The 19,069-nt window shown below is 30.1% G+C and overlaps 5 protein-coding genes and 1 long non-coding RNA gene across 18 annotated transcripts in view; 4 read left to right on the forward strand and 2 right to left on the reverse strand.

Moving 5' to 3' along the window:
* Positions 1-5,833, forward strand: part of Pnut (septin 7-like protein pnut) — a 42,229-nt gene extending 36,396 nt beyond the window's left edge. For 9 of the 11 annotated variants that reach the window (XM_072012243.1, XM_072012244.1, XM_072012239.1 and 6 more), the window contains one exon: positions 6-1,389. In XM_072012243.1, the coding sequence (XP_071868344.1) occupies positions 6-165 (160 nt within the window). In that variant the 3' untranslated portion in view covers positions 166-1,389. Of the gene's footprint in view, positions 1-5; positions 1,390-2,308 lie in introns of those variants that run through there. The other 2 variants (XM_072012237.1, XM_072012238.1) reach the window with 1 other exon arrangement.
* A 1,679-nt stretch (positions 5,834-7,512) lies between these two features.
* Hmgs (hydroxymethylglutaryl-CoA synthase) lies at positions 7,513-9,820 on the forward strand. Its single transcript, XM_072013419.1, has one exon. It carries the CDS (start codon positions 8,047-8,049, stop codon positions 9,406-9,408), a length of 1,362 nt encoding a protein of 453 aa, XP_071869520.1. The 5' UTR covers positions 7,513-8,046; the 3' UTR covers positions 9,409-9,820.
* Positions 9,821-10,397: 577 nt separating this feature from the next.
* On the reverse strand, positions 10,398-12,514 carry Rab19 (RAS oncogene family member Rab19). Of its 2 annotated transcripts, none has more exons than XM_072013422.1 (5): positions 12,083-12,514; positions 11,585-11,669; positions 11,409-11,507; positions 11,179-11,318; positions 10,398-11,037 (listed from the first exon to the last, which is right to left on the reverse strand). In XM_072013422.1, exons 1-5 carry the CDS (start codon positions 12,290-12,292, stop codon positions 10,930-10,932), a joined length of 642 nt encoding a protein of 213 aa, XP_071869523.1. In that variant the 5' UTR covers positions 12,293-12,514; the 3' UTR covers positions 10,398-10,929. The 2 variants fall into 2 exon arrangements, with proteins under 2 accessions (XP_071869523.1, XP_071869522.1); XM_072013421.1 differs by having other exon boundaries at positions 11,179-11,336; positions 12,083-12,488.
* A 122-nt stretch (positions 12,515-12,636) lies between these two features.
* Positions 12,637-14,423, reverse strand: P32 (complement C1q binding protein P32). The gene is made up of 5 exons (XM_072013420.1): positions 14,099-14,423; positions 13,693-13,843; positions 13,381-13,583; positions 13,199-13,287; positions 12,637-12,935 (listed from the first exon to the last, which is right to left on the reverse strand). Exons 1-5 carry the CDS (start codon positions 14,307-14,309, stop codon positions 12,786-12,788), a joined length of 804 nt encoding a protein of 267 aa, XP_071869521.1. The 5' UTR covers positions 14,310-14,423; the 3' UTR covers positions 12,637-12,785.
* A 402-nt stretch (positions 14,424-14,825) lies between these two features.
* On the forward strand, positions 14,826-17,907 carry Rpa-70 (replication protein A 70). Of its 2 annotated transcripts, XM_072013417.1 has the most exons (13): positions 14,826-15,127; positions 15,197-15,244; positions 15,322-15,518; positions 15,592-15,740; positions 15,812-15,902; positions 15,971-16,133; positions 16,195-16,399; positions 16,491-16,603; positions 16,675-16,841; positions 16,930-17,161; positions 17,232-17,315; positions 17,390-17,584; positions 17,670-17,907. In XM_072013417.1, exons 1-13 carry the CDS (start codon positions 15,098-15,100, stop codon positions 17,781-17,783), a joined length of 1,788 nt encoding a protein of 595 aa, XP_071869518.1. In that variant the 5' UTR covers positions 14,826-15,097; the 3' UTR covers positions 17,784-17,907. The 2 variants fall into 2 exon arrangements, with proteins under 2 accessions (XP_071869518.1, XP_071869519.1); XM_072013418.1 differs by lacking the exon at positions 15,322-15,518.
* A 227-nt stretch (positions 17,908-18,134) lies between these two features.
* On the forward strand, positions 18,135-18,540 carry LOC139992524 (uncharacterized). Its single transcript, XR_011801136.1, has 2 exons — positions 18,135-18,434; positions 18,466-18,540. It is a non-coding gene; the product is annotated as an uncharacterized lncRNA (long non-coding RNA).
* The last annotated feature ends 529 nt before the right edge of the window (positions 18,541-19,069 follow it).

Here is a 19,069-nt window from a genome sequence, read left to right on the forward strand (position 1 = left end):
TTTAGGACGGGATCAGTGTCTTCCGAGGGATCTGGCGGTGGCGGGGGTACATTGAAGGGTTCCCGAGGGATAGGAAGTCTCCTACGCCGTCACACCAGTTTCAAATCACCTCAAGACAGCCCTACACAGATACAGCTTGTCATACAACATCCCGAGCATCCTTAGTAGATCGTAGAATCTATATCTACATTTACTCACAAAATGCCTCTACGTCGCTGTGTCCAAGGACTAAAATCTTTCAAACCATTAACGTCGATCTCATTTTTTATACGTTTGATGCGTGTGTTTATTTTACCGACAATTTAACGTATACGTACAAATATACCGATATATACAATGCGTGTTCGTATACGTCCACGAAATTTAATTTACACATCGTACGAGCATTTGTGTATCATTTTTTGTCTGTCCGTTATTTTTTCGATTAGCTTTGTTTTATAATTAGCAGGACGTGTTCGCGTTGGAAACTATGCTAATTAAGATTATTGTGAAATAATATAATTCGGTTGCTGCGGTGTACGGTAGTAGGTATTTTTATTACTTACGTTTTCTTTGTTTCTCGAACGTTTCATAAACGAAAACGACGAATATCCTTGAATATAAGACCAAATTTATAATACACGTATATCATAAATGACGAAGAATCACCAACAGCTTGGAATCGAACTGAATTAGCGGTATTTACTATTATCATTGTCACACGAATGCTTGTCTACTTGTAATAGAGTTGAAGTACCATGAAGAAAGCTGAATAACGTCTGATATTTATTTACAGGCAACGATGGTAAACCTTATGTTGCGAAAGACATTAAATCTTAGAGTAAAGAACTAGACAAAGAAGATATCTTCGTATCTAACGTGAATTTGGATGGTAGTCTTACGTTATCCAGATAGATATTTTTAGACAGTCATATTTTTGGCACAGAGTTTGATAAAATTTATGTAAGCGTTACAAAAACTCTTTATATTCGTATGGATATCACAGTTTTATATTCACAACAACATGCGTTACTTACACTCATGCATAATTTAACTTGTATGAACTCGAAATAACATTCACACTTCGTCAAGTATTATGGAAAGCTATTGTAAACTCTGAACAAGCTGTCTGTTTATTTTTCTCTCCTTTTTTTTTTACTTTTATTTCCATTGATACATTCCAGTTCGCATGTATTGACATTCCCTTTGCATACGAGTTTAATATCTCTTTTCAGATCTTCAAATCGATATGAATCGAACCGAGAGACAGCTTGATAAAGGGTAATACTAAACACGATCAATGATAATTGGTCAAAAAAAAAAACAAAAAAAAAAAAAAAACGATTACTATGCATTGTTAATTTCATCATTAAACCTTTTTTCGCAAATAAACGTAATGCTTTCCTAAAACATTTACTAACCATCTTCGTCGCCCTCGTTTTATTTAGCCTTATTGCGAATAAGCGATGTCCAGGATGATACCGATTAGTATCGGAAAAATATTTGAACGTGACTTTAAAACATACAGCGTGGAATATCGTACTTGCCTAACACGTCTAACGTGTCTACCTTACGCCTCTTTTTTCATATTATGTGTTTTCACGTTATGTGTTTTATGTACTTTGACGTTCACATGCACAAATATCTATGGAAAATAGCGATTTTAATATGTATCTCTCCATTACAAATTGAATATCAAAGATCTGATTTGTTACTTGTAAGTTTTTAAACTTGTATTGCTTCAACAGTTTATTAATTACACATATAACGACTATATACATATAGATACTTGCAATTTGAAAAGCAAAATATTCTTAATTTACTTATAAACAAGTGTACGATACATTAACATTCGGAAAACAGAAAGTAACACTTGCGGATAGCATGTGATTCGATAGTCGCGACCCATAAAAGTATATATTTCTCGAAGCATGATTTTGGCATGGCTAGATTATACGTATATTTCTGTATATATATACGATAATTTTATTGTCGATGGATATACACATTGCACTGCATATCTTAAACGATGAATTTCATAAGAGACGATTGTACTTTATATAACGTTGATGAATTATATCATTTTCCATAAAATGGACATATTAATTTAACGAATATATAAAAATCAGATAACAAGGATATTTATGTTTTTACGCATAGCCAGATAGTAGTTTGTTGCAAGTCATCGATATTCTTCATAAAAGCAGAAGAAAACTCTCGATCAGTAAATAACTACATCTTAAAATTCATTAACATATTTTGTAAGTTATATTGTCATCTAATAAACGTAACGATTTCTTATTTCTACTGACGTTGTAATTCTTTTCAGGGCTGTCGACGGTAAGGATAAGAAGAATAAGAAGAAAGGACTATTCTAAGTCGACTTGGGAAAGACAACGTGAAGAGCGAGCTTTTCTTAAAGTAATCGACGGTAATCTTTCTTCAAAAATATCCATATTGATAATACGATTTCTCTAAGAGAAATTGGATATAAATCAACAAAAAAAAAAAAAAAAAAAAAAAGCAGTTTGACTCGAGAAAAATTTACCAATAAAATCTCCCGGTCTATTCTACATCTGGCTTTTCAAAATTTTCATTTTTTATAAGATAAGATATTTTACGATTTTTTATATCTTAGAACAACGTTGCTCGTGCATATCTCGGAATCGGCAAAGATAAAGCGTGGCTCGGGAGATTCGTTAATTAATTAAAAGACAAGATAGAAATATGTGTTGCTTGAATCATGCGGTTGACGTGTGTACTGTGTATACCATTCGTGTAATGTTTATATGACTGCCTCGGCATTCTAATAATTCTTTTACGAGCATAAACGTGTTATGCTTTAAAGAGTGAAAATGAAAGTGTTTGTTCTGTCGTGTTTGCCTGTGCTTCTTCGCGCTTCCTATTATTAATGCCCAACAAAATCACACCTAGTACAATTCGATAAACAATAATTGTACAAAATGTAGACATAATTTCAAAGGACGTAATTTTCTTCAACAAGAGTGTTCAAAGGGATGCCGAAAGAAAAACAAAAGATCTTTGATTTCTTTCGATCGATCTTCGTTTCTCACGCTGATCTATTTATGTATATTGTCTTTAATACATTGAATGTCACGATTATATGTCAATATTTATGTCGATATTTTAAATACGATAGTTATGTTAATATAGGTGTATAATATAAAAATATCAACAAGTGTAAGATCTTAATGGGAATTCGTGGAGATTTAAGTGTCGAAACAAAATGATCGAACGATAATCGCTCTTGTATCATACATTCTATGTATCATACGTAGCTGGAAGAACAGATTCGGTTGAACATGAGTTTCTAAGTACCGTTGCACACCTATTATTTTTAGGCGAAGCGTAAAAATATCTTTCTCTCCGTGAAAGAAAAAATTGAAACTTGCGATACACTATCGACCTAATAAACGAAAAAGGTCTCTGTATCTAAAGCTAGCAATAAGTTATATCGATGTTTCTATCACATAATCTAAATTGTTACGGGATAGCGCATTTATATAATTATAAAGGGACGATGCTCACCCTGAGAAACAAATTGTATAAATAATTGTTTTACATCAATCGTATTCTTCCTTTCAGTATTCGCTTAATGCGAGTAACAGCGCGCTGCTTTATAACGTAACGAATTATCGAACACGATGAAACTTAAACGTAAGAAAAGGGCAACGTTATTCGTCTTTTCACTCGACTCTCAACTCGCATCATTCTACGTCGGATCGTTGAATGTGATTCTAAATGAAGCAGTGGCCATATATATATACATATATAAATATATATTTATGTATAAATGAAATGGAGGAGATCGTAAGGATAAGTCCAATTCGTGTAAATTTAAGTTGTATCGATAACGAGACAAATCGGGTAAGATTAAATTGTATAAAATAAATCTAAGTGTATGCTGGATCGTCGTGATTCGAGACAGTGCGTTAATATTTGTTCGCTGCAAAATCAAAGGAAATAGAAATTATTGAGTTACGAGCTAATTAAGTTTATTATCAAAGCGGATGGTAATCGAATTGATACGGAATATGTAGGAGAGAGAATAACCGTGCCGTCTCGAACCCGTCCAAGTATACGTTGGTATATGCAACAAGGATGGGCAAACCGATTTAGCAATAAGTTCCTTCAACTCCTTACGTCGCATATACGGTCAGTTGTGTTTCTTTTTTTCTTTTTTTTTTGCCTGTTATCTGTATCTTTTATTATCGGATACTTTGCAAAGGATCGATCTTGCCAGATCAGAATCTTTGCGAGAGAAATCCAAAAGTTTGCCCACTCTTGGATTTGTATTCTAAGCTAATTGAATTACTGGTGTGCCAATACGAAGAGAATAAGCATTTTATAATAACGCTAGTACATCGTGATTCTTCAGTTTTTGTAAAATAAGATTCGTGCGATTTTCTCATAACACAGTCGGAGGAAAAAAGAAGTTCCAAAAAAAAAAAAAAAAAAAAAAAGGATTTCGTCTCAATTTATTGGGAAAAACTACGTGTTACATTCCTATTTTGTACGGATTTTTCTAGGTAAAAAGACTCGACTCGTCACCTTGATCTTTTCTCGATACCGACAATCCATTTAGAAGAAGAAATCGCTTGGATCGCACGGAAAACGACGCCGATAGTTTGAAAAGTTTATTAACAGAAATAATAAACGTAACGCTAAGATATATTAGAACGATTTGTACTTGGAAACTACGTGAAAAGAGATACTTTTCAAAATATCGATGTGTCCGACGGAAAAAAGAAAGAAAAGAAAAAAAAAAAAGAGGAAGGAAAAACGCTTAGAGATACGACCTTCTTCGATGTTAGAAACAGCAATGAATCTAAAAGCGAACATTTAATAAATAATCGAATGATTCGCAATTTCTGCACTGAATAATATTAAGCTCAATAGTATAAAACGTCTGAACAGTATGCTCATCGAGCTACGATATTTTTATCTAAACGGTAGTAAACCTACATGACTCTCTCAAGGACAGAGGATTTTTCTTGTATTCGGTTTCTGTTTTCTTCTTTTTTTTTTTTTTTTTTTGTGTAAAAGAAAAAGAAGAAAGAAAAAAAGGGGAGGGGGGAAAGGAAATTATTCAAAAGAACTCGTTGGAACTCGCAATATATTTTTTTTTTTATAAAAATTCCAATGAGCAAGACGTCGGAATCCGAAGTACAAACGCACATTCTACAGCGAAGATCAACTTAATGGAATCTAAGATTTTTAATACCACATACGAGATTCAAATTGCAATGGATATTTTGTTGAAAATTTTCGTATCTATCTGTTCGAAGAACAAGATAACAAGTGGAATAATCGAGTACTTAAGTTTTTACTTTTCTGAGAATGATGTTTCAGAAAGTTATAGCGGAAGATAAACTACTTCGTGTTTCTAAGACCTAAGTATATCTCATTGATGAATGAAAAAGCAAAAGACTTATCTTATCGCTATTAAGGATTAATGCATCTGCTTAGTTGACCAAATAAAAGCTGTTTATACATTTCAATGTTATATTACGCGTAGCTGTAAGATATAAAAAAAAAAAAAATCGACGAAATGGAAGTGTATCAGTTACTGTATGTGTACTCTAATCAACAATGCTTATAATATTTAAATAGTTAATCGTCATAAATCGCGTGAGTCATCACGATACACGATCATTACACATATTATACGTATACGCCGTACGCGAGGCACAACACAACAATAATAAAGGTAAAAGTAAAGCGAAAGTAGGTAAAACAAACGCGAATTATATTTTGCCGTGCCAGACGAAAACGAAGCTGCCGCCGCTATCTTGTAGAACATATTGTAATAATAACGATATCCAGAAAAATATCATATAGTACATTATTATTATTACTATTATTATTATTATTATTATTATTATACTTTAGGATTATGTATTCAGTAAATTATATACAAAATTATCAAACACTATGTTACTATGTTTCAAACCCATCTTTTATGCATTTTTAAATACTACATTTGTTTTTTATTCCTACGCAGATGAAATTATGTATATATGTATTGTACGTAATACGAAATGCATCACATAAGAACAAAAAAAGAAGTGAACGAATAATTGCTGTTTTAGATTAATGTTGTCAATGTTACAATATCCAAATCTTTTCTTCGCAAACCTACGGCGAAAGTACCAAATAATTCCAGGTATGTAGTTCGTCATTTCTGCTCGTTTTTTTCTTTTTTTTTTTTCCCCCTCCTTCTAAAATTCTATTATTTCAACCAAAAAAATTTGTAGAATTTTCGATAAGAAAGCTATTTTCATATAAAATTATCCCTTCGTTCGTACCAATATGCAAGACAATGTTCGTTCGTAACAAAAGTTTGGCGTATAATTTTGCACTACAATGTAAATATTGGAAGAAAAAAGTAGAAGTCACAAAGAGGTAAGCGATTTTTAAACGTCTAAATGTTTCTGATTACATATATTTCAGATTATGATGTTAAAAGAAACGCATAAAATTTACCTGCATTATTGGCTCTTGAATTATTAATGTAAGATCATGAACCCGATGTTTTTGTAATGTTAATGATATGGAAAAAAATACTTCATATGTAATTTTTTCGTTTCATGTCGGTAAAATAAATTAAATATTATGTGAAAATATTAAAACGATAGATAATATGTACACTCCTACGTGACAAAGATGCCAATCGATTGACTAATATTTCCTTTCACTCTATTAATTACATTATATAATAAAATATACTGATCATAGGTCAGAATTGTGTTAGAAAAGTAAAATTTCAACTGTTATTTAGCAGTGAATTCTTCCCGACTAGATCGCACCGTTTGCTTCGATCGATGTTACTAAGTATTCCCATTAACGAAGATTTATTCTAGATGCTTATTTTCATTTGTACCATTACATTACGGCATATGTATTATGGTCCAATTCTTATAAATACAACTCTGATATCATTTCTACAAAAGCTACCATTTAAATCGACCCATCTATCGATCAGATCTATTCCTTTCCAGTATCCTATATTCTATCTGACATACGTACAAATACAATGTATATACACAAAAAGTATCATTAAAATCGAAATAATACAGGATGGACAAAATATTTAAAAATTTGTTATGTAAATTTTCTTCGCGGATTTTCTTTCACATCATCGTAAAATGTAAAAAATAATGCTCGAGGCATATTTGAAATAATATTTGAATAAATTATCTTGCGATACAGGATGAACAAAATATTTAAAAATTTGTTATATAAATTTTCTTCGCGGATTCTCTTTCACATCATCGTAAAATGTAAAAAATAATGCTCGAGGCACATTTAAAATAATATTTGAATAAATTATCTTACAATATGTAAGGATACATATAATATAAATAAATCAAACGTAATATATTCGTGAAGAAATCTAAATAAATGAATTTTTTATCCCCTCTATGTGAGAAGAGGGAATGTGACTGGTTGAATAAGCGGCGGCAGCAGCTCGATGAGTCTCATTTAAGCGAGAGACGTTAGTTTGTAAATTTGGGTTTCTCTAGTAAGACCGATGTCAAACCTATAAGCGAAAAGAAAAAGGTCAAACGAATTTCAAAGCACGTGATAAGAAGTTATTCGGTGACCGTAATTTTCACCTGTCGAGTTTCACTTCTAACCTGAATTCGTCATTGGGTCTGTATCTACCAGTAAGTAATATAGCAGTGTCTGTCCTCAAAGCACACATTTTCTTCGTTTCAAGTTGTCAACTCAAAACTACGAATGAAATTTTCAAAAATACTATCTGCTGAATTCTTATCGTTTCAAGACTATCGTTGGAGTTAAGTGTCAAGAAAACATTCCATAAAGGTAACGATATTTGGGGAACGAGTTTAATGCATATTCTACGGTCAACCGGCATCACGTGCATTTTCGAATACGAGAAAGATATACGTTTCCTGTATATTATCATGAGCATTGGACTTTAAGGATTACTTCAGAAAAATTATATGTACAGAAAGATTTATATAAACTACAAAGTATATTACAACATCTGACAAAATCGATCGATTAAAGTCAAATATCATGTGGCCAAAAGACGTTGGTATCAAAGCGATAGAAATATACTTTCCTGCTCAATATGTTGAGCAAACAGAGTTGGAACAATTTGATGGTGTATCTGCTGGGAAATACACTATTGGCTTAGGTCAGTGTAGGATGGGTTTCTGCAATGACCGTGAAGACATTAACTCTTTGTGCTTAACAGTTGTGCACCGATTAATGGATAGGTATGAAATAAAACCGCAAGATATCGGACGATTAGAAGTTGGAACTGAAACCATATTAGACAAGAGCAAATCAGTTAAATCTATTCTTATGCAGTTGTTTGAACCGTATGATTGTACAGACATTGAAGGAGCTGATACGACCAATGCCTGCTATGGAGGTACAGCTGCTCTTTTAAATGCCATATCTTGGGTAGAAAGCAGTGCCTGGGATGGCAGACTGGCCTTAGTCGTTGCGGGTGATAATGCTGTATATTCTTCTGGAAGTGCTAGACCGACTGGAGGCGCTGGAGCTGTGGCAATGTTAATTGGTCCAAATGCACCTTTAATAATTGATCGTGGAGTAAGATCGTCGTGCATGAAACATGCGTATGATTTTTACAAGCCAAATTTAAAGTCTGAATATCCTATTGTAGATGGAAAATTATCGGTTCAGTGTTATCTTAATGCATTAGATACTTGTTATCAGACTTATTGTAAAAAGATGAGGAACAAGCACAATCACGATGTGACTCTAGATAGCTTTAATGCATTTTTATTTCATTCTCCATACTGCAAATTAGTACAAAAGTCATTTGCCAGACTAGCTTTTATTGATTTCTTAAACGTATCTAAGGAGGAAGTATCTAAAAAGCATCCAGAATTAGCGCAATTCCATGATGTTAAATTAGAAGACACTTATTTTAATAGAGATATTGAGAAATCATTTATGAATTTGAGTAAACCAAATTTTCAGCAGAAAACACAGCCTTCTTTAATGATAGCGAATCAAGTAGGAAATATGTATACTCCATCTGTATACACTGGATTGGCCTCCTTGTTAATTAGTAAACCTATAGAAGAATTAGCAGGCTCTAAGGTGGGAGTATTTTCATATGGTTCAGGACTTTGTTCTACTATGTATTCATTAACAATAACAAACGAATGTAACGAAAAATCAAATTTAATGAAAATTATCTCTTCACTTTCTTACATTAAAGAAGAACTTGATACTCGTCAAAAGGTTTCCCCAGAAGCTTATACAAAGGAATTAGAATGGCGTGAACAGAATTGTCATACTGTACCATTTACCCCTCATAGTACCACTAAAAATATGTTTCCTGGAGCCTATTATCTTGTACAAGTGGATGAGAAACATAGAAGGACTTACAATAGAGTGTGAAGTTTTTGTTATTCCTTAAATAAGCTATTTGGGGTTTTTGTATCAATTATTGAATCAAAATCATGGTGGTGTATGATTATGTATATAATTTAAAAAATGAATTAGTTAATAACTGGGATAAAATATTTTTATCAAACAAAAATGTTCTTAATGCGGTTTTCATATGCTATGAAATGTACAGTTTTGATTTTTAAATCTATTTATAAATATAAAAAATTTATTAATACAAATTATATAATAGATATATCAATTACTTTCACAAAAATACATCTGCTTATACATATATTTATTTATCATGTACAGTTTTTAATATACCTATTGTATATGTTTTATATTCTTTTTAGTTTGCAAGAAAGCTACAATCATTGTGCTTTATTATATTAGAAATATTAATATGAAAATATAAAAAGAATATATACTTTTTAATACATGTAAAAAGCCTTTAAAGAAATATTCCCTTTTAGTGCATTTTTGTTTAATATTAATTTGTTAAGTATGTGAATATTTATAGAAATAATAAAGAATTAAACACAAATTTTATGCACATGTTAAAAAAGTGCCTTAATAATATATTGTTCCTTTAACCTTTCAATGTTCACAGTTTTTTGTATGCACATATAGGATTGATTATGCCTATAATGGATAAGAGTGTCAATGGGTTAATCATGAAGTTGTTCCTACATTAGGAGTATATATCCATATGTACATAGAGTATAATATACCAAAAGTGAAATGGTTTGTATGTAAAAAGATAATTCAATAATTTTATTGTTTATTTCCCGCATATGTAAGTCAACTGGTATGTCAATTACAATACAATTTTCAAATTTTGATATATTTTGTCAAAAAAGTGAACACTTGTAGTTTATGCATCGTAATTTACAAGCAAATATTTATCTCTATATATATATATAATTAGCATTATTTAATATATTGTTTAACTAATATCTTCTTAAATATTTTTATCTTAATTATATGATAGATAAATATGAAGTACATCATATACATTTTATTTCAATAATTTCGATATTACAATAACATTAAAAAAATTGTACAATAGGAAATTTTTTCTCTAAAAAAATATATTAATATAATATTTGTTCTTTTTGAGATTCGTTTCATTAAAAATAAATACGTGCATTAACTTTTGCTATATTTATAAATAGTTGGAGTATATCAGTATCGCTGAATATTATGAAATCTAAGCATTTGTATTTACAAATGTATACGTTTAAAATACTCAATCTTAAGTCTCTAGTCAAATAGCAGATAAAGAGAGAATAGTAATTTTTCAGATTAATACAAAATCCATAGTGAGTTCATGTTCCATAATCAAATGGTCACAAAATACTGGCTTTGTAGCACAATTATTACTATTCTGTCATTATTAACAATATAATTAATTTCTTTTAATATCACATTATTTGGATAGTTATAAAAATATTGTACATTGTTTTTCCATTTTATATACAAATTTAAACATAGTAAAGATATGTATATCATTTGTTTATAAACCACTACCTAAAATATTTTGTATGGACAACCTGAACAAGAAGATAATTTTCTACTTGCACCAAGTCTAACAACTTCATCTTCATTAGCATTTATTTGGCGATTTTCATGTCTTCTCTGGAAAGAAGTAAACATATGCATTTCTTTAAGATTATATGATATATGATTATGAAAACAGTATGTGTTTACTTATATTTTATATTTTTATATCTTTTTTTATTATATATTTTACATTTTATATGAAAGTCAAATGCTTACTTTAAGTTCTGCTGCCAGGTAGAAAAATACAGAATCTATATTGGTATTCTCTTTGGCTGATGTTTCTACCACTTGTAACACTTCAGGAAGATATTGACAAAGAGCTTCTGCCTCTCCTTTCTCAACCTCTCGTAGACTTTCTAAATCACATTTGTTACCTATAAGTTGTTTATGTGTTAATATATAGTATTCAAAGCGTAATTAAAACAAAATATACAAACAAATCTCACCAACTAAAATTAATAACACATGTGATGAAGTATACCTTCGTACTTCTTCTACCCAATGTTGTAAGCTTAAGAATGTAGATCTCTTTGTAATATCATAAACTGAAAGTTATTTAAGCCATTATAAATATTTCTATAGTTAAGTGAACAAAAAGGTAAAAATAATATCTCTCACGTACCTACAATAACACCATTAGCAGATCTATAGTAACTTTGAGTTATTGTACGAAATCTTTCTTGGCCAGCTGTATCCCATATTTGCAACTAATAATAATAAAATATCTTTAAACATATTGAATGATTTGTATATCGTTATATATTAAGTGATATATATATATATTATATTAAAAAATTATATTACTAATTTGAAAAACATAATGTAACAATATTGTTATGTATTATGATATATCTGTTCTATTTTATATAATTAAAGAAAAAGATATTATCAATACGTTTGTACAAAATAATTCAAGCTAAAGTGAAAGTTCGCTTTTAACAAAAAATTATCTATTCGATCTCACATTCCCATGTTAAATTATATTTATTTAAATAATTTTATATTAAAGAAGCTATTGAACTCTCTTCTTTAAAATTCATATATAAATTACTTGTAGGTTATAAATGTCAAAAAAATTGGAAAAATATAGCGATATTGATCATAGATCAAATAAACGTACCTTAACTTTCTTGTCATCGATTAGTACAGTCTTCATGGAAAAGTCTACACCAATTGTGTTTCCATGCCTCTCGATAAATGTACCAGATCGAAATCTTTGAACAACACATGTTTTTCCTGTCCCACAATCGCCAATGAGCACAATCTTGAACAAGTAATCAAAATTTTCATCGTTCGTGGCCATCAAATTGTCCGGATCGCGGTTCGACATTTCTTTCCTATCGTCGAAGTAATTTATCAAATCGACGACACTCTTTATAATCCGCACATCCAGACCTATCGACTACTTACGCCATTGTTTCACTCAACTCGTAACTCCACCACTTTATAAATGTTCTTATAATTAGTGCAGTTGGTACGCGTAAGATATTCATTGAAACCGGATTCAAACATTAGATTTCTTTTCTTTTTCAATCTAACCTGTTATGCTCCTTTTATATTATAATTAAAAATTCATCAATTTTTTATAAAAATAAATTGTTTTCGATGAAGTTTAAGGTACAATGTATTTATTTTACTTAAAAATTAGTAGCATTGAGATAATAAAATGATATATAGACGGTACATGTCACTTTTATTGTCAGAAGACATTTTTCTTCAATAAGACGAACATAGGTATTATATGTATTTATTATAAACGTATTTTCACATAAACATACTCTATGTCTAATTAATTATAAATACAGTAGAAACTAAAATAACAATTACTGTCCTGATGTGAATTTTGAAAGACCTTCTAATAAACTAACATACGCGGTATGTTCGTAACTCGTGCTGAGCTCAACCAATTTTTCCGCAAACTCGTTTGAAATGCCTTTCTCTTCGAGATAATTCATCAGTAAGTCATATAGATACTGAAAAATAAATATTATATATATTTCTATAAGCATATATAAAAAGAAACATGAAATTAATTAGATAAGAATTTGTAGTAAATCATTGTCACATTCTCAAGTATTAATTTTATCAATAATAAAATTATTTTATGTGTGAATGTTTTATTTTTCCAAAGATCAATAATCAAATTGGTTACTAGATACTCCAATTTGTACTCAACACTTTGGTTTATTTTTTATAGATACATATAAGCTCACTATAGAATATATGTATTACTTACCCCATCAATAATTTCACCAGCAACGGCATACACATTGTCAGAATGTTCTCCTGTATATAAAGTAATTTCATCTATGCCAAAGATGTCATCTGAAATTAAATGGATGTATGAAAAAAACATTCATCTAATCGTACAATAGTACATACATGTATTGCTAAAAGTTAGAATTCAATGTTACTTACTATAACTTTCATTGGCACCTGATGCACCAGGTTCATTGTTAAAGGAACAGGTGAATCCAAGAGTTTGATTTCCTCTAACTATATCAATTGTGAAGGATGGTTTACTTTTCATATCACCAATGTCTGGATTATCACTAGTTATTTCAACATCAGGTTCAGTATCAGAATCAACAGTATGATTTATGTTAAATGAGATTCTAATTCTGCAAAAGATAATTTGTAGTAAAAGAAGAAATGTATTTTCTGCTGAAAATAGTTTATCATATTTTGTAATAATATAGCATTATTGACCTATGTTAAAAGTTCTCTTACATTTCATTATCTTGCTTCTTTTCCAAATTAACCTCTGCACCATCAAGCGATACTTTAAATCCATCTAATTCAGTGGGAATAGTTTTTAATTTTTGTGCCTTCTTTTCTGCTATGATTTCTTCAGCTAAAAATTCTACAAGCTCCTTCTCAGCTATAAAAAAGAGAAGGAAATAATTATGATAAAGCGATAAAACAATTACTTAATGAAAATATTTCAGTCCTAAAATAAATAAAGTGTATAAAACTTATATTATTAGTAACATATATATATCATAATATAAATGTATAGATGTTTAAAAATGCAATTACTGAAATTTACAACATATATGATTGATTTATACGACGATGAAATGATGAAATAAATTACGATATAATGTACCTTTTACATATATACATACATACATACCTTTCGTATGAGAATGCCTACAATAACTGAAATTACAAGAAACACTTGGATGCTTAAATAGTTTTGTCGAAGCGATAGGTGTGATTTGGATTCGTCGAGAATCGTTCCACAGTGTTCTTAATTGATTACTTGCGATTCCTGTAGTCGAAGTTGGCGAAAACAAATTTTTAATTACCGGCGAACGTAATATCTTCCTTATTATTCCGTTCATTTTAATGTTCAGACCTAACGTTGGCTTTGTTCGAATTGTATAGGTATACGCACAAAATGGTTTTCTGATAAACCGAACACGAGGTAAGATAAATGGCACCGTTATGAATCAATAAGCTATATAGTCTACCGTCCTCTTGTAATTTCCAGAACAAACATTTGTATGGTGATTTCTAGTAATTTTTTGTTCGAAGTGAAGATTGGAATTAACACATGTGATGTCGCCCAAAAGTAGATTATCATCATGTTATTAATTCCTATAGTCACGACAGCGCGCGCTATCTAAATATTCGAATAGCTTACTCAACTTAGCTTTTAACTTCATAATAATAAAGACAACCTTACTCGAAATAAACTTTAATTACGCTAGCGAAATACTCGATTAGATTAGATGATCACTGGAGTAAGGAAAAATCCATAAACAGGAATGCAATTGGAAACAACAAAAGGAGATAATTGCAACGTTGTGTGCTCATTCGTTTCTTCCGCCAAGAAACATCAAGAGTTTTTCAACGAACAGTGCAGCCTTTGACCACCACAGGGCCTTATTTTGAGTGTTCATTTTGCTGCTGAATGATCTTTTTATTCATCTCTAGTATAAGCTCTATGCTACTATCTTGCATTGATATATATTCTTAGTTGATATCGTAAAAAAATAGTGGGAAACGTACAGAAAATACCTCAGTAGAAATACCGCCATAAAGAATATCAAACGCAATACGTTGTGTGATGTACAGATATCATTAGCTTTATTCGACGTTTTATAAGTTAGTATCACTGTTTTAAAAGATGTATTCACTTACGGAAGGAGCATTGGATGTAAGTTCAAACATAGTATTTGTATTTTATGATACAATTGTGATGCAATTGATTTTATCTGATTTTTAGAAAATCATGAATGGGATCGAGGTCGATAGGCCGATATTGCAAATATTGGTAAACAAACTATGTCCTTCGCCTAATTTGCTTTTAGATTGAAGTATCTCATTTTCGAATACGATAATTGTTTATAGGGTCATAAGAAATTATCTAGTTCAAATAGTGGAGAACGTTACAGGCTTCTCGTATCTGATGGAAAACGAATAAATTCATTTACGATGCTTGCCACACAATTAAATTCAATGATAACCGATAATGTATTAACAGAATTTTCCATTTGCCAAATAAATAGATATGCTATAAGCGTGGTAAATAATGCTGGCAAACAAAAGTACGCAATAATTATTTAATAAAGAATAACAAAATTTTATTAACAATTCAACATTGAATTCCTTTTATTTTAGACGAGTAATGGTGATATTAAGTGCCGATTTAAAAGTTGCGGGTGATGAAGTTGGACATAAAATTGGTAATCCAACAAATGCTGATGCTGATGGTGAATCTAAATCAGCACAAAGTGTACAGTCTGCGCAAACTGCTTCACAACAGCAAAGTAATACACACTAACGACGAATTAGTACAAATCATATCAATAACATGTTATTTTAATATTTTATTATTCAGGTAGCTTGGTGTCAAAGTATAGTGGTCAACAGTCTTCTACCAGTGATATATCCACAATCCCAATCGTTGCATTGAGTCCTTATCAAAACAGGTGTGTTTAATTTTGCATTCTTTTTAAATGTCATAGTTTTTTAATGTGCTAAATAATCTTTTACATAGGTGGGTAATAAAGGCACGAGTTGTCAATAAATCTACCATTAGAACATGGAGTAATTCACGCGGTGAAGGAAAATTGTTTTCCATGGATCTTGTAGATGAAAGTGGAGAGATTAGATGCACTGCATTTAGAGATCAGTGTGATAAATTCTATGATATGATTGAGGTAATTATTGTGCTGTTGTACGTATTTTATAATGTTGCATCATAATATACATTTTTTGTAGATTGGGAAGGTTTATTACATTTCCAGAGCAACTTTAAAAACAGCAAATAAGCAATTTAATAATTTAAAAAACGATTATGAAATGACTCTAACTGGTGATTCAGAAATAATTCCATGCCATGACATTGGAGATAAAATTCCAACTCTTCAGTTTGATTTCATACCAATAAACAATATAGAGCAAAAGGAGAAAAATGATATAATAGGTAAATATTGAATTGAAATGTATACTATTTATATATTATATCATAACACTTTAATCTAGTATCTACTAATCATAACACTTATTTGTTGCAGATGTTTTGGCTATTGTAAAATCTCGTGGTGATTTGCAGATGTTAGTATCACGAACCACTGGTAAAGACATGAAAAAAAGGGATATTAATCTCATTGATGAAAGTAATACTATGGTAAAAATTTTACTTGACCAAATTCAATGAATAGAAAAGTTTTCATAATATTACATAAAATGAAATTTTAGGTAACACTTACACTATGGGGAACACAAGCTGAAGAATTTTCAGGAAATGATAATCCAGTTTTAGCCATTAAAGGAGCTCGTGTTGGCGAATTTAATGGTGGAAAGAATTTGTCTACTCTCAGCGGAACTGCTGTACAGGTTGATCCAGATATTCCAGAAGCACATAGGTGTCAAAATCATTAATAGATCTCTGAAACTAATATTGTAATTGCAAAATATCTTGGTTTTAGAGTAATACTTTTTATTTTAATATAGATTACGAGGTTGGTTTAACACAACTGGATGTCATGAAGAAGCGAAGCCACTTTCAAGAGCATTTGGAAGTGCAGCTCAAATGTCTCAGGCATTGATCACAATTGGCGAAGCAAACAGTCAAATAGATAAAAAGAACGGTCCGGAAATATTTACGGTGAAGGCGACCATTAATCTTTTACGCACTGAAAATATTTTATATAAATCGTGCCCTAGTGAAAATTGCAAAAAAAAGGTAATTATTATTTTGTACTTTATAAGTAGATATAATAAAACACCATCAATTAAGAGATTGTATTTTGTAGGTGATAGATCAAGCAAATGGTATGTACAGGTGCGAAAAATGTAATAAAGAATTCCCTAATTTCAAATACCGTTTACTTGCAAGCGTAAGTGCAAAATAAATTTTATCTTCATCTATTTAGATGCAAGTTAGATTTATTAATATTTAATATTTTTGCAGCTAAGCTTGGCTGATTGGACAGATAATATGTGGGTCACAGCATTTAATGACGAAACAGAGAAAATTTTAGGTATTACAGCTCAGGAACTTGGAGAATTAAAAGAAAATGATAATGATGCTTACCTCGAAAAACTTGGTGATGTAACATTTAAAAGTTTTATATTTAAGATAAGAACGAAAATGGAAACATTCGGTGTAAGTTGACTCAATGTAATGATTCTAATATTTGATTCCAAGATTCTAATATTTGTAATTATTTACCGAGCCGAATTATTTACAGGATGAAAACAGGTTAAGATCAACATGTATTGATGTATCCCCAATCGATTGTAAAGCCTACAACGAAGACTTAATAACCAAACTCAAAGAATTAACTGGTATTGATAGTACTTAAAGTCATTCCATTCCTGATAATATTTTCTGAAGTTGCGTACGTATGAGCTCTTTTTGTTTAAAAAAATATCAGTATATTTTTATATTGCTAATTAATCGAATAATAATTTTTTGATATTTCATTACATATTTGTGTGTAATTCAATAATTCCTATATTTAACAATGTTAAATATACTTTGAAAAATGTAATTACCATAAATTACTCCATTATTTTTCCTACATAAATAGCTATAAATTTTAAGATATTAAGAATTTAGTAAATATTAAACCTATTACATACATATTTATCATAACATGGTCGTGTTGTTCATTAAACTAAGGATATATTAGGCTTTGCTAAATAATAGAATAAACTTGTATGTAGATAATCTTGCAAGGTAATATAATGCACGTATTCGACATGATTCGTTAGAATTATTATGTAGCATTATTATTATTTAAATTATTGTTTAACAAAGTCATCGAAGCTATGAGTATATGAAATTACATATATGCATTTTTTTGTAAAGTTACGCATGAATGAAACCAGTTTAGTTAGAAATATCATACAAACGTAATTGCATTTAGTCGACATTATCAGTCGTATCATCGTTGTGAAAACAAAGTGTTATATGCCAATATTTGTTGATACTACTAGGCGGTAGTATTATAGTGGTAGGTTGTTGATACTAGTAGGACTAAGAGTACTTACAATAATGACAACATTGCCCTAAACGTGTTTATATTGATATTATGAATGAATAAACTATATCATGTATGAATGTGTATGTATATGTATATATATATATATATAAGGTGATGATTCAACATATATATATATGTATATATTTTAAATAATATATTTTAAATAATATAGATATATTTAATATAAGATATATTTTAAATAAATTTACAATTTAAAGATTACGTAATATTTTTATCGTACAATAAGGATTAATTTGTTAATGTCATTTGTATTGCCAAAACATATATGTCACTTACAATCAACGGTATCTGTTAATACATATAATGATTAAAAATTAATTGGAGTTTATGAATCATGCTACTTGAATTATTCACCATCTGTCGAATTGCCCACATAATTGCATAACTATAGCAAACAGCATGATTATTTTAAGTATTGCATTGATACTTAACAAATTTGGGATTATGTTTGAATTCAAAGATTCAAAGATTTAACTTTGCTTTAAATCTTTTGCCCTACTTATAGATGACAAATACGCATTTTCACGTATTATAAAAATATTTTAAGCGCATCTGCAGTTTTAAACAAATTTTTTGACCAG

The sequence above is a fragment of the Bombus fervidus genome, chromosome 11 (genome assembly GCF_041682495.2).
Source record: "Bombus fervidus isolate BK054 chromosome 11, iyBomFerv1, whole genome shotgun sequence".
Classification (NCBI taxonomy): Eukaryota; Metazoa; Arthropoda; class Insecta; order Hymenoptera; family Apidae; genus Bombus; species Bombus fervidus.